Here is a 14,741-nt window from a genome sequence, read left to right on the forward strand (position 1 = left end):
AGGCTGGGGCGTTAAAGATTTCGGCGCCCAGCTCTGGGCGTTGAAAATGATTCCTGGGGAGATTTCTTGGCGCGTTGCTTCACATGTTCTTGCATTTATTTCTTTTTCTTTATTTCATTTTACTTTTTGTTCGTCATAAATCAATTTTGACGCTATTTCGGAAGCTTTTTGGGCTGTTAGCGTTAGACGCATTTTCATTCGGATTAATTTTTTCCATTCGTGACTCGAAACGGCTTTGGAAACGGAGTTAGGGTGCGGAAGATATGAAGATCTTTGCGTAGGCTTTTTTGGGTGGGTTGAGGTGCGTGTTTCTAATGATGTGGATGATGGGGTTATGTTTTTTTTGAGCAACATTCGCATTGGTTGGATTTGATTTCTTTTTGGTTTCTTTGGGTCGCACGGACTTGACCCTTATTTCTTTGAAATATGAATGGGATGGTATGGTTTACTTTGTGGATTTCGGAAATTGGTTTCGATGTCACGATTCAAGACCGAGTGGGCCTTGCTATTGGGCCTAAAGTGGGCCGCTTTATTTTTTATATTTGCAAGTATGATTAGTGCTTATTTAGTGTTAGAATAAAATTTTTGGGAGAAATTTTACGCCTTTATTAATTTTGAAAGTAAGGAAAACACACTGAAATAAATTAACCAATATTCTAAGGGTTCCTAGGACCATATCTAAAGTTTTATTCTTTCTATCATCTAAAGAACTACTAGGCGTTTCGCTAAAGTGCTCTCTACGGCTCAAGCCTTGGGTTTAGTCTCGTAGAATCTTGATCCTTCGCCTGTACTCATCTTGAACTCTATTCCCTTTGCGTTGACCCACTGACATGTCTTCACCCATCCGTTCTCGGCCTCTTCTGGTGTTGATGTAGAAGCGATTAACCGAGTTGGATCGAAACCTTCATCTTTTGGAGCTAGGGTAGTCATCACAGTCTCATCCTCCATAAGCCTTAATTCGTTAAACAATGTCTATAGAGCTTGGTTGTCCAATATTTCAGTTGTTTTAGTCTTGGTGAGGTGGGGTGCCTCATCCAAAGTATGGCAGTCATGGAAAATTTCAAATCCGGGCTTTAGCAGGCCATCCTGAACGAAGGGTTCAGGGAAGTCACAGCATGGGTGTTCTTCTCCTTCCCGGACAAACATACCGTTAAGGGTTCTTTAATATGGGGGAATAAGGGTGGCTTGGTTTGTCTTGGCTGGCTTAAGGCGTAGCTTAGACAAGTGGTCAGCAATATCTTTCTCCGTTGGTTCATAGCCTAGGCCAAATTAAGGGAGTAGATTTGTTGGGTAGGGGATGGAACATGTAGTCCTTCTTCCTTATGCCCAATGGAGCTCCCGGGAAATAGCCTTGAGCTAGCAATATTTTAGGGATGACCCGGGATGCACGCGGATCTAGGAATGCTAAATTATAGTCCTCAATGACTTGGATGGTTTCCTCCACTTGAAAACCGTAAAGGTCTTCTTCAGTTTCAGCCGTTCCAACCATAGTACAACTGATGTCGAGAGGAGGGGCGTGTATTTCCAGAATTACCCCGTTATGGTTAAGTTTAACCATTTGGTGCAAGGTAGAAGCCACACCTCCTAAGTCATGGAGCCAAGGGCGTCCTAAGAGGAGGTTGAAAGTGGGCTTGATGTCGATTATTTGAAACTTCGTGGTACGTGCCACGGGCCCGGTTTGTATTGTGAGGTTGATTTTTCCCAACACAGGCCTTCGAGAGTTATCATAAGCTCGTACTCCGTGCGTGGAGGTTTGGAAGTCATCGCTTCCTAGCCCCAAGCAATGGGCGGTTCGCAATGGGCAAACATTTACCGCTGAACCGTTATTTACGAGTGCTAGGGGGATGTTTTGTCCTTTGCATCCAACCACTAAATAGAGGGCCTTATTGTGGGCGCCTCCTTCTTTAGGTAAGTCTTTGTCAGTAAAAACTATTGCTTTTTCCTCAACATCTCTTGTGACATGGTTAACCAACGAGTCAGGTGTGATGTCCGTAGGGACTGAGATGAGGTCAAGTGAGCGAATAAGTTTTTCACGATGTTCCTTTGAAGTGCACATGAGATCACAGATGGTAATCTCGGCTTTAGTTCTTTTTAGTTGCTTCAAGAGAGGATTTTCGATGACTTCTGCGATGGTGGTGTGCCGTATGTTTCAGGAGTCTGTCTGACTGGGATATCGTCCACGGGAGGTGGGCGAATATCCTGTTGGTATACCCTTCTGGATCGAGTGAGATTGTCAACTTCGGGCTCTTGAGGGGTGGTGTCAATGGGAGCATGCCCGGGCCAAGTTTCAGTAAAGAGGTCCTGGCCCGATACTTGAGACAGGTAGACATCTTCAGCATCATCATATCCCACACACAGCACACTTCTCTCTCGATTTGATCCATAGGAACCATGGCGAGTGGTGCACCTTGGGGCGTAATATACACCGTAGGATCAAAGTTCTTATTTTGCTGGTTGATCGAGAGAGATGTGACAAGATCCGAGTGGGCTTTTGTTGTTGTTGGGTTTGCCAACGTTAGGGAGAGGTATTACTTCGTCCTCTATCATATCATGGATTGTGTTTTTTAGATTTCAGCAGTTTTCAGTATCATGCCCATTTCCTTGATGGAATTTGCAATAGGTGCCCTCGACCCAATACTTTTTTTTGAATGAGGGGTCGGGTGTGGGGCCTATGGGTCTTAGCTTTCCTTGATTGGTTAGTCTTTGGAAGGCTTGTACCAGAGTCGACCCGAGTGGGGCAAACTTCCAATCTCGGGTCCATCTTCCAGGGCTCCTTCGGGCTGGGGTTTCTTCTACGGCATGGACCTCTTGGGCTTGAGGCGTGTGGCCCCTGTTGTAGGCGTTACTTTTGTATGCAGGCTTGCTTTGCACTGTTTTTGCGAGGTCATCCTCGATCTTTATTCCTACATCATAAACCCTTTTGAAGGTATCAAGGCCAAAGTACCTGAGATGTTGATTATAAGTTGGGTCTAGGTTGTCAATGAATTTTTGGACCAATTCAGTTTCAGGAGGCCTATAGATTAGTTGGGCCGCTTGGTCTCTCCATCTAGCAAAATAGGTCGTGAAACATTCATTTTTCTTTTGGAAGAGGACTTCCAACTCGCGCATGGTGACTTGAAAATCCATGTTTGACGAGTATTGCTTGATGAAGACATTGACAAAGTCCTCCCAAGTGGGGAAGAGCTTAGGGTCTTGGTGGTAGTACCATTTGAGTGGCACAGGTTCCAAGGACAAAGGAAAGGCAGGCAAATACATGGACTTGTCCACACCTTTCAAGTTCATGGCATTCACAAAGCTCAAGAGATGATCACGGGGATTGTCCGTGGCTTTGAACTTTGGTAAGTCAGATGAACTGAACTTTTCCGGTAGCTTGCCGGGAAAAGGTTTAGGATATAGGGAGAAGTACTTGCTCCCCATGGTTTGCTGCAAAACCATTTTTTCGATCTTCTTCTCGTTATCGAGGTCATTTTTGGCTTGCGGCCGCTAAGGCTTCGTTTTCCATTTTCAGTTGACTCATAAGTTGGGTCATTTGGACCATTTGGTCTCGTAATTCTTCCATGGACATGTTTGAGGGTGCGAATCGAGGCTGGGGAAGCGGAGATCCTTGAAAGGGGGAATGATGGACGGAGCTTGGATTTACTAAACCTTGTGTTGGTGATGTAGCTTCGAGACGCACTAACCTTTGATTTTCAGATCGACACCAAGTGGCAAAACCAGCCCTATGCATAAGATAAGCTAAAGTTTAGGCCCCAAAGTTAAGCATTACTTAGTCTAGACTTTTGACGACTCTTTCTATTGGTTTTCTATTCTCACTTTTGGTTGGTACACTTTTGGCTCTTCTTTTGGTCATTCTTTGGATTTTCGAAACATTTGCCCGTGTGACATTCCAAGTCATCTTAATTAGCATGCTCGGTTTTGGTGCCGAACATTGTCGTCTTAGGAGGCCTAATGGCGACACAAAGAGTTGTTTATTTTATAAGTCGTTCTTAGAATCGAGTGCCTTTTCTCATACGTCCTCGTAGAAAATTTGTTATAAATCTTTTTTATTGCAACGTATATTTTATGCGCGGGTACCAAGGCTGCTGTGCATGACCAAAAGGCCAGGCAGCAACTTCAGCGCCCAGCAAGGGGCATTGGAAATTATTGGCGCCCAGCCAGGGGCGCTGAAAATGCGTCCCTGACTGGTACTCGTATTCTGTTCGCGTATCCTTTTTTCGTACATACGACTTAATTTTGCGTGCTTGCCTAATAAAGTCCTTTACGCGTTGTGCAGCGTTGTGGGATCCGTTACAGGCTGTCCTGGGCGTCGCTTATTTTTGTGGCGATCGCCCGGAGCTGCGGAACACGTATTTTGGTATAACTCTTTGGCCAATTGGTGTTTATGAATGTTTGGGAAATTTTTAAGGTCGTTGGTTTTCTAGTATTATTTGTCACACACAATCACATAATTCGCTACACATAACTAACATTACAACATGAAGCAAAATAATATGTCACGTAGTTGATGATAGGCTTCTATGGGTAATATTTGTGCCGGCTTGGTACTTCCTCTATCGTCGATCCAACACATGCCCCGTTCGGGGTAGTGCATTCACGAGCGAATTTCGTCCCAAGAGGCCAATCACGATGTAAGCCAAGGGGGCATGCACCAATGAGAGGGACCTAGTGGGCGAGCGATTGGGTTTGGGATAGGTGTACTACTAGCGAAAAGTGCCGATTGGACAACATTCGAAGCGTATGCACCCCCCGAGTGGCGATGGGTATCCTTATTCCCAACTCCAGAGATAAACATGCCAATGGAGCCAAGATTCGTTATGCGGTTCTGTCCGTTCACATTAATATGCTGATTTTCAGGTCGTCCCAACTTGATAGGGAAATAAACGCGGGGTAGGATCGTTTCACCCTTCGGCTATTTTGGTTACCTACGAGCACGAGTATTTCATTAACGTCCCCAGTGGAGTCGCCACTGTGAGGGGGTCGAAAAAGCACGAGGCTAATGCATGACCTCGTCCCTCGTGGGCGTGACGTTGTCAGATCAAGTGTAATTGGATTTCCTGTGAGTTTACACCCAATCGACTAGTAATATAGGAGTCGCCATTCAGTTTTTAACGACAATGAGAAAAACTGACAAAACCCGGTTATCGTGACATAAATGGAGTGCCATTATGTTCGACCACGACGGCCATAAGTTCCCTTGTGATCCCTAGTGTGGGGATCGCTCAACGTACACCCGCAGAGCAGAGATTGAGAGTTCGGGGGACTGTAACTACCGAGAGGAGTGCTCATCGATAACTCCAGAGGCAGGTTATCCTTACTAGCTCAGCATAAATAATTGAAGGGACATGCGTTAAACTATTAAACTATTCTGAATTGATTTTAACAATATGCAACACATAATACTAAATCGATCGTGATTATCTTATTTAGATTGATTTAAGGTACCTAGCATGATAATTCAATTGTCCAAGGTATTATCTTATTAGGCGTGATAGATCAATCAAATTAATACATCAATCAATCATATGAGGGACACATTACAACGCACCCTTAAGAGGTGCGTTGTGGTTCTTAAAAAAGTAACCACTTTGGCTTTGCTATTTCTCCTTTTATTTATCGAATCTCGGGTTTCCAAGCAATGTTCCGGTACTCAGGCTTAATTCTTCAGCTAAAAGGGGCAGGATGCGTTCTGTTCGACTTTTGGGTCGATTGCGACAGAACGCGGGATCAATTTCGCAGCGTGAGGCTTAGGCTTAAGGCGAGAGTCAATACTCAGATTATGGGATTGTGTGTCCTTTTTCACGTCAGTTTTTAGGCTGTATTTGTAGGGAAAGGGTGTGTGGAAAGATAGATTTTAAGATACGAATCCAAAAAGAATCTGGATAGAAAACGGCGCCAGGCATTTTCAGCGCCCAGATCCAGGCGTTGAAAATGGGATCTGGGCCGAGTTCCTTGTCAGATTTGGACTCTTAGAACACGAAGTTTTTTGAGACTTATCCGAGTCTTTTAGTGCGTATTAACTTTATGACGGAATGCGTCTGGGCCCGTTACGAACTCTAGGTTCATTAGGAATTTAATTAATACGTAACTCTTATTTTCGAATTATACCAGGAATAGAATTCCTTTGTAAATTCTATCTCTTTTAGGATTTATGTTGGAGTGCAACACCTAATTCTGACAGGTTTCTATCTTTTATGACTTTGCCACTTTTAACAACTACCCTTTACGGCAGTTACTATTCATGGCAGGTTTCTATAAATAGCAGTTTTGGCTGAAATGAAAGGGTGATTGAGATTCGTTATTTTATAGGAGATGCGTTGCCAAGTGGAGATTTATGTTCTCATCATCAAACCTTCCCTTTCGGGAATGGGGACAAAAGTAGGCGTCTACAGATGAGAGCATAAAGAAGTTGAAGAATCAAAATAGAATGTTGGAGAACCAAGTTGCTCAACTCGCTGATACTTTGTCAAAAAGGCAATCGGGCAAACTTCCAGGGCAATCTACTTCATCTCAAGATCACACTAGAGAGAGGGCTTGTGCCATTGTTCTTCGGAGTGGTACTACATATGATACCCCCTCGGTACCTATTGATTTTGCGGATCTCGGAAAGGGGAGAGAGGAGGGTAGAAGAAATAATGAAAGAGTCAAGGAGAAGGTTATTGATGATTCTCGCCCTTTTGTTCCTTGATTGCCATTTCCACATCGACAATATAAGTCAAAGGGTGATCATCAGTCTGGTGAAGAGGCATATGTTGAAATTAAGACTGTGGATGTAGGGGTTGAAACCACGGGTGTTGAGAATAAATAGAGAAGAAGGAAAGCAGCAAGGAGAAGTTTATTGATTCTCCCCCTTTTGCACCTACACTACCATTTCCTCATCGAATGCAGAAAACAAAGGTTGATCAACAGTTCGGTAAGTTCTTGGCTATGGTCAAAAATCTCGAGGTAACGACTCCTTTCACTGATTTAATATCTCATATTCCTATGTATGCAAAATATTTAAAGGCATTCACTAAGAAAAGGGATCTTGGTGGTGTAGAGAGAGTGGCTCTAACTGAGGAGTGTAGTGCTATGTTACAAAATAAGTCTCCTCCTAAGCTAAAGGACCCCGGTAGTTTCTCCATCCCTTGTCATATAGGTGCTTTATTCATTGATAAGGCTCTATGTGATTTAGGTGCTAATGTGTCTGTCATTCCCCTCTCTATTTATAAAAAGTTGACCATGGGAGAATTGAATTGTACCACCATTACTCTTCAAATGGCCGACCATTCTATTAAATACCCCTTAGGTGTTTTAGAAGACGTCCCCGTGAGAGTAGGTAAATTCTATATTCCTGTAGATTTTGTTGTGCTTGACATAGCAGAGGACAACCAAATTCCAATAATCTTAGGAAGGCCATTCCTTCATACTGCAGGGGTAGTTATTGATGTTAAGAAAGGGAAGCTAACCTTGACTGTAAGGGATGACAAGGTGACCTTTAGCTTGTCTCATGTAATGAAAAGTTCAATGCAAGAATGTCGTGTTCTTTGATTGCTTCTAATGCTAAGTTGCCTCATTCTTATTCTAGAAATTTTTCAAACAATGCACTTGGTTTGAAAGGGCTCGCAGGTGATGATGTTACTAGAGATGCATTTGATTCTAGTCCAAAAGTTGGAACAAGAGGTTCGATACTCGATGGCACCGGGTTTGGTGTCCCTGATCGGTGAAGTTGTATGTCTTCTCTTCCCTTCACTTTGGTTTTACTGTAGTGTTTTGTGCAGTGGGGACACTGCTGTTAGGTTATGATACATATGACAATACATAAATCATGCGGAAAAACCATAAAGCCAGGAAAGCATATTATTTACACATAATCATTTAGCATAGTTTAGATGCATACACTTTGTTGCGTTCCCTCCCTAACTGCGCCCGAACCGAACAAGAACAAGTCTTTAGGACTCCAAGTGTCGCCCCTCCGTAGATAGTCCACAGTACGTCCGGATCCGCCTCAAGATTGACCAACTAGAATCGCCCTTAAGGTGCTAGGATTTTCGGCTAGGTTAGTGCAAGTGTATGGCTGAATTTTCTTTCCAAAACTTACCCTTTGAATACTTCAATTGTCTCTATAAATTATGACCCTAGGCTCTTATTTATAGAGGTATGGAAAGGGAATTGGAATCCTACTAGGATACGAATTAATTAAACTAGAATCCTATAAGAACTCTAATTAATTAATTTATCCTTTTAGGATTAGGAATTTAATCATATACCAAATCCTAATAGCTTTAGGAATCGTGCATGAACACAAACACACACACGCACGGCAGCCCACGAGGGGCGCCTATGCGCGCGCATGCTCAGCCCACGCCACGAGGCCCGCAACGCAGCCATGGCCTTGGCGCGCGCTGGGCCTGCCTTGCGGTGGGCCTGGGCGCTGCCTTGGCTTGGCGTGTGGCGCGCGTTTGGCTTGCTGGGTGATGGCCCGACTTCGTGCTAGGCCTTCGTCCGACAGGCCTCGTCCGATGCTAATTCGTACGATACGCTTCCGATTAAATTCCCGGTTCCGGAATTCATTTCCGATACGAACAATATTTAATATTTCCGATTCCGGAATTAATTTCCGTTTCGAACAAATATTTAATATTTCCGTTTTCGGAATTATTTTCCGATTCCGATAATATTTCCGATTCTGACAATATTTCCGTTTCCGGCAATATTTCCGATTCCGGCAATATTTCCATTTCCATTAATATTTTCCGATATGTACCATGTTTCCGTTTCCGGCAACATCTACGACTTGGATAATATTTATATTTCCGATACGATCCATATTTCCGTTTCCGGCAATATCATCGTTTTCGGAGTATTCATTTCTTGCTTGTGACGATCTCAGCTCCCACTGAAACCAAGATCCGTCGATTCCGAATATCCATAGATGGAGTATCTAATGCCATTAAATACTTGATCCGTTTACGTACTATTTGTGTGACCCTACGGGTTCAGTCAAGAGTAAGATGTGGATTAATATCATTAATTCCACTTGAACTGAAGCGGCCTCTAGCTAGGCATTCAGCTCACTTGATCTCACTGAATTATTAACTTGTTAATTAATACTGAACCGCATTTATTAGACTTAACTTTGAATGCATACTTGGACCAAGGGCACTATTTCCTTCAGTCTCCCACTTGTCCTTAGGGAGAAGTGTGCATTTACCTAATTCCTTTGTCGCTCGATGCTTGCTCTAGAACATAAGGTAAGAGTTGTCATCCTTATTATGTCCAGAGGTGTTTCTCGGTTTCAGAGTTCAACTGATCAAATAAACAGATAATCATAGCCTATGATTCATCCGAGCACGGCCATGCATTTTACAGTTTCTAGCTCTCCGAGTGGCCTTGTACAACTTTTAAGCATCTCATCCCGATTTATGGGAGGACAATCCCAATCTTGCGATCTTGATATTAGACTTCGTTTGATAGGTGATTACCTGAACGTTGCCTTTATAGCCTCCTTTTACGGTGCGACGGTTGGTCAACGTCAAAGCAACCAGTTCTCAAACAAGTAATCTCAAATCACTCAGGTATTGAGGATTTAGTGTCTAATAATTTTAATGAAATTTACTTATGACAGATTTTCATCTCTTACAGTAAAGTTTCATAGGTATGTCCGATACTAGTCTTCCCAAAGTAAGTATCTATGTAAATGATTATGACATTGCCATGTCCACATAGTTCAAGAAACAGAACTACTAGTCATCTTGCATTCTAGTCGTCTAACGTTTTCTATGCGTCCAATTTTATAGAAAACTCCGACCAGGGACCATTTTCAACCTTTGACATTCAAGTTCACTTTATAGACATTTCTTAGTCACAAGACTGGTCCTGATAGTCTATCTTGAATATATCGTCAAATTGAAGGGACTCATCATTTAATAAACCACAAATTAAATGGAAAAATGAATTCTATTCATTTATTGTGAATGATTAACCAATAATGTTTTACAAAGAATTAAACTCTAAAACTTTAAAACATTAAATAAGGACATCAAAGCCATTCTCCAACATGCTTGATTCCCATAGCTGCAGTGTGCGAGTTGTGCTTCGCCTGCGGCAGAGGTTTAGTCAATGGATCTGATATGTTGTCATCAGTTCCAATCTTGCTTATCTCGACTTCTTTTCTTTCAACGAACTCTCGTAGAAGGTGAAATCTACGAAGTACATGCTTGACTCTTTGGTGGTGTCTAGGCTCCTTTGCCTGTGCAATAGCTCCGTTATTATCACAATACAGGGCTATTGGTCCTTTCATGGAGGGGACTACACCAAGTTCACCTATGAACTTCCTTAGCCATATAGCTTCCTTTGCTGCTTCATGTGCAGCAATGTACTCCGCTTCAGTTGTAGAATCCGCAATGGTGCTTTGCTTAGCACTTTTCCGGCTTACTGCACCTCCGTTGAGGCAGAAGACAAACCCAGACTGTGATCTGAAATCATCTTTGTCGGTTTGGAAACTTGCGTCCGTATAGCCTTTAAGAATTAATTCATCATCTCCACCATAGACCAGGAAGTCATCTTTGTGCCTTTTCAAGTACTTCAGAATGTTCGTGGCAGCAGTCCAATGTGCCTCTCCTGGGTCTGACTGGTATCTGCTCGTAGCACTGAGTGCGTACGGAACATCCGGGCGTGTACATATCATAGCATACATTATTGAACCAATCAATGATGCATACGGAATCCCATTCATTCGTCTACGCTCATCAAGTGTTTTTGGGCACTGAGTCTTGCTTAGAGTTATTCCATGAGACATGGGTAGGTAGCCTCGCTTGGAGTCCGCCATCTTGAACCTATCAAGCACCTTATTGATATAAGTGCTTTGACTAAGTCCAATCATCTTTTTAGATCTATCTCTGTAAATCTTGATGCCCAATATGTACTGTGCTTCTCCTAGATCCTTCATCGAAAAACATTTCCCAAGCCAAATCTTGACAGATTTCAACATAGGAATGTCATTTCCGATAAGTAATATGTCATCGACATATAATACTAGGAAAGCAACTTTGCTCCCACTGACCTTCTTGTATACACAAGATTCGTCTGCGTTCTTGATGAAACCAAAGTCACTGACTGCTTCATCAAAACGTATATTCCAGCTCCTGGATGCCTGCTTCAATCCGTTGATTGATTTCTTTAGCTTGCATACCTTTTTAGAATTCTTTGGATCCTCAAAACCTTCAGGCTGTGTCATAAACACAGTTTCTATTAAAACGCCGTTTAAGAAAGCGGTTTTGACATCCATCTGCCATATTTCGTAATCGTAATATGCAGCGATTGCTAACATTATCCGAATAGACTTTAGCATTGCAACTGGTGAAAAGGTTTCATCGTAATCCACACCGTGGACTTGCCTGTAACCTTTTGCAACCAATCTAGCTTTGAAAACTTCAAGTTTCCCATCCTTGTCCTTTTTCAGTTTGAAAACCCATTTGCTTCCAATGGCTTGGTAGCCATCTGGCAAATCGACCAAATCCCATACTTGGTTTTCAGACATGGAGTCTAATTCAGATTGCATGGCTTCTTGCCATTGCTTGGAGCTAGGGCTCATCATAGCTTGTTTGTAAGTCGCAGGTTCATCACTTTCAAGTAATAGAACGTCATAGCTCTCGTTAGTCAAAATACCTAAGTACCTTTCCGGTTGAGATCTATATCTTTGCGATCTACGCGGGGTAACATTTCTAGATTGACCATGATTCTCACCAGATTCTTCTAAAGATCTCTGAGTTTCATCCTGAATGTCATCTTGAGCATTCTCTATAGTTTTTTGTTCGACTCGAATTTCTTCGAGGTCTACTTTTCTCCCACTTGTCATTTTGGAAATGTGATCTTTCTCCAAAAAGACACCATCTCGAGAAACAAACACCTTGTTCTCAGATGTATTGTAGAAGTAATACCCCTTTGTTTCCTTTGGATAGCCCACAAGGATACATTTGTCAGATTTCGGATGAACTTTGTCTGAAATTAATCGTTTGACGTATACTTCACATCCCCAAATCTTAAGAAAAGACACATTTGGAGGCTTTCCAAACTATAACTCATATGGAGTCTTTTCGACAGCTTTAGTCGGAGCTCTATTTATAGTGAGTGCAGCTGTATTTAGTGCATGTCACCAAAATTCTATTGGAAGTTCGGCCTGACCCATCATTGACCTAACCATGTCTAGCAAGGTTCTGTTCCTCTGTTCCGACACACCGTTCCATTGTGGTGTTCTAGGAGGGGTCAATTCTGATAGAATTCCACATTCTTTCAGATGGTCATCAAATTCATAGCTCAGATATTCACCGCCTCTATCAGACCGCAGTGCCTTAATCTTCTTGCCTAATTGATTCTCTACTTCACTCTGAAATTCCTTGAATTTGTCAAAGGATTCAGACTTATTCTTCATTAGGTAGACATAACCATATCTACTGAAGTCATCAGTGAAAGTTATAAAGTAGCTGAAACCACCTCTAGCATTTGTACTCATTGGTCCACATACATCTGTATGGATTAAACCCAATAGTTCAGTTGCTCTTTCTCCAACTTTAGAGAAAGGTTGCTTTGTCATTTTCCCAAGTAAACATGATTCGCATTTACCATAATCCTCTAAGTCAAATGGTTCTAGAATTCCTTCCTTTTGAAGTCTTTCTAAGCGTTTCAAGTTTATATGGCCTAATCGACAATGCCACAGATAGGTGAGATCTGAATCATCCTTTTTGGCCCTTTTGGTATTTATGTTATAAACTTGTTTGTCGTGATCTAATAAATAAAGTACATTGACTAATCTAGCAGATCCATAAAACATCTCTTTAAAATAAAACGAACAACTATTGTCTTTTATTAAAAAGGAAAATCCCTTAGCATCTAAGCAAGAAACTGAAATTATGTTTTTAGTAAGACTTGGAACATGGAAACATTCTTCCAGTTCCAAAACTAGCCTGGAGGGCAACGATAAATAATAAGTTCCTACAGCTAATGCAGCAATCAATTTATAACGAAAGTATACAGTCTATAACGAAAATACTTGAAGATGGAACGACTGTTCCGTTCTTCTGATCTTCCTTTAGCTTCAAGCAATCTCTCTTCCAATGCCCCTTCTTCTTGCAGTAGAAGCATTCAGATTCAGAAGTGGGTTGACTGACCTTCCTCTTTTCAGACTTGGCGCCAGTTTGCTTAGTTGGGCTGGCCTTGTTGCCACCTTTCTTAGCATTCCTCTTCTTTCCAGATTTCTTGAACTTGCCCCCACGCACCATAAGCACATCTTGCTTATCACTTTTGAGCGTCTTTTCAGCGGTCTTCAGCATACCGTGAAGCTCAGTGAGCGTTTGTCCAGACTATTCATACTGTAGTTCAGTTTGAACTGATCATACCCGTTATGAAGAGAATGGAGGATGGTGTCTACAGCCATTTCCTGAGAGAATTGCTGATCCAGCCGACTCATATTCTCAATGAGTCCAATCATTTTGAGAACATGTGGACTTACGGGCTCTCCTTTCTTAAGCTTGGTCTCAAAAATTTGCCTATGAGTCTCGAATCTTTCGACTCGAGCCAGATCTTGGAACATGTTCTTTAACTCACTGATGATCGTGAAAGCATCTGAGTTGATGAACGTTTTCTGCAGATCTGCACTCATGGTGGCGAGCATTAGACATTTCACATCCTTGTTGGCATCAATCCAACGATTGAGGGCTGCCTGAGTGACCCCGTCGCCTGCGGCTTCGGGCATCGCCTCTTCCAGGACATACTCCTTTTCTTCCTGCATAAGAACTATTTACAAGTTCCTTTGCCAGTCAAGGAAGTTTTTCCCGCTCAACTTCTCCTTTTCGAGAATTGATCCAATGTTGAATGAATTGTTGTTTGCCATAGTTAAAACTACAATTGAAAAGAATAAACAAATAAATAACCATTCACAGTTTCTCTTAATAAACTTAAATTCTAGCATACATGCATAATTCAATGTTCATTAAGCATTTTATTCAAGTTATGTGTTCCGGCAGGTGTGAATAAAATGATTCCAAGATCCTAAAATCATTGAAGAATTAAGCACAGTTTGTCGAATCAATCCTAAAACATCTTAGGTAAGCAAAAACCTTTTGCTAATAGTCTAGAAACTATTCTTGGTTGATAGGCACGTCTAAGAACTTATTAGGTAAACCTATCGATTTTGCCACGACATAAAAGGACTCCTTACTTATATCGTTGAGTTTCACCAAAACTAACATGTACTCACAATTATTTGTGTACCTTGCCCCTTTAGGACCAATAAGTAACACCTCACTGAGCGAAAACTATTACTAGATTGATGTAAAGGATATCCAAGCAAGTGTATATTTTGGCATGGCACCTTTTAACTCAATTTTTAAGTTTGGAACTTAAGGCTCTTACTATGTTGGTTAGATTTTAAGTGAACTAAAATCCTTAATCATGCAACATAATCAAGCCACAATCTCATGCATAATTAAGACATATTTAAAGCAATAAATAACTTAAAGCATGAATAAGATAAATGTGATCTAGTATGGCCCGACTTCATCTTGAAGCTTCAACTTCAAAGTCCGTCTCAAAAATCTCCGTGGGAGGCACCATTTTCTTCAAATAGGATAAGCTATAATTAAACTAATTACAACTATTTGATGGTACGCAGACCATATTTGAATTGAAAAACAATTTTGGTACTTTAGACCAATTACATTCAAATTAATGGTACGCATACCAGATTTTCTATCCTATTTGGGCCA

General features: G+C 41.7%; 1 protein-coding gene across 1 annotated transcript; it reads left to right on the forward strand.

The window, feature by feature from the left end:
• Positions 1-6,879: 6,879 nt before the first annotated feature.
• On the forward strand, positions 6,880-7,703 carry LOC130465411 (uncharacterized). The gene is made up of 2 exons (XM_056834153.1): positions 6,880-7,481; positions 7,565-7,703. Exons 1-2 carry the CDS (start codon positions 6,880-6,882, stop codon positions 7,701-7,703), a joined length of 741 nt encoding a protein of 246 aa, XP_056690131.1.
• The last annotated feature ends 7,038 nt before the right edge of the window (positions 7,704-14,741 follow it).

The sequence above is a fragment of the Spinacia oleracea genome, chromosome 1 (assembly GCF_020520425.1).
Source record: "Spinacia oleracea cultivar Varoflay chromosome 1, BTI_SOV_V1, whole genome shotgun sequence".
NCBI classification, from domain to species: Eukaryota; Viridiplantae; Streptophyta; class Magnoliopsida; order Caryophyllales; family Amaranthaceae; genus Spinacia; species Spinacia oleracea.

Bases quoted from the DNA above. Each gene is read 5' to 3' on its own strand.
- LOC130465411 (XM_056834153.1), top strand. From the start codon at position 6,880: ATGCAGAAAACAAAGGTTGATCAACAGTTCGGTAAGTTCTTGGCTATG. The intron at 7,482-7,564 runs GTCTCATGTAAT...TTCTTATTCTAG, and splicing joins GACAAGGTGACCTTTAGCTT to AAATTTTTCAAACAATGCAC.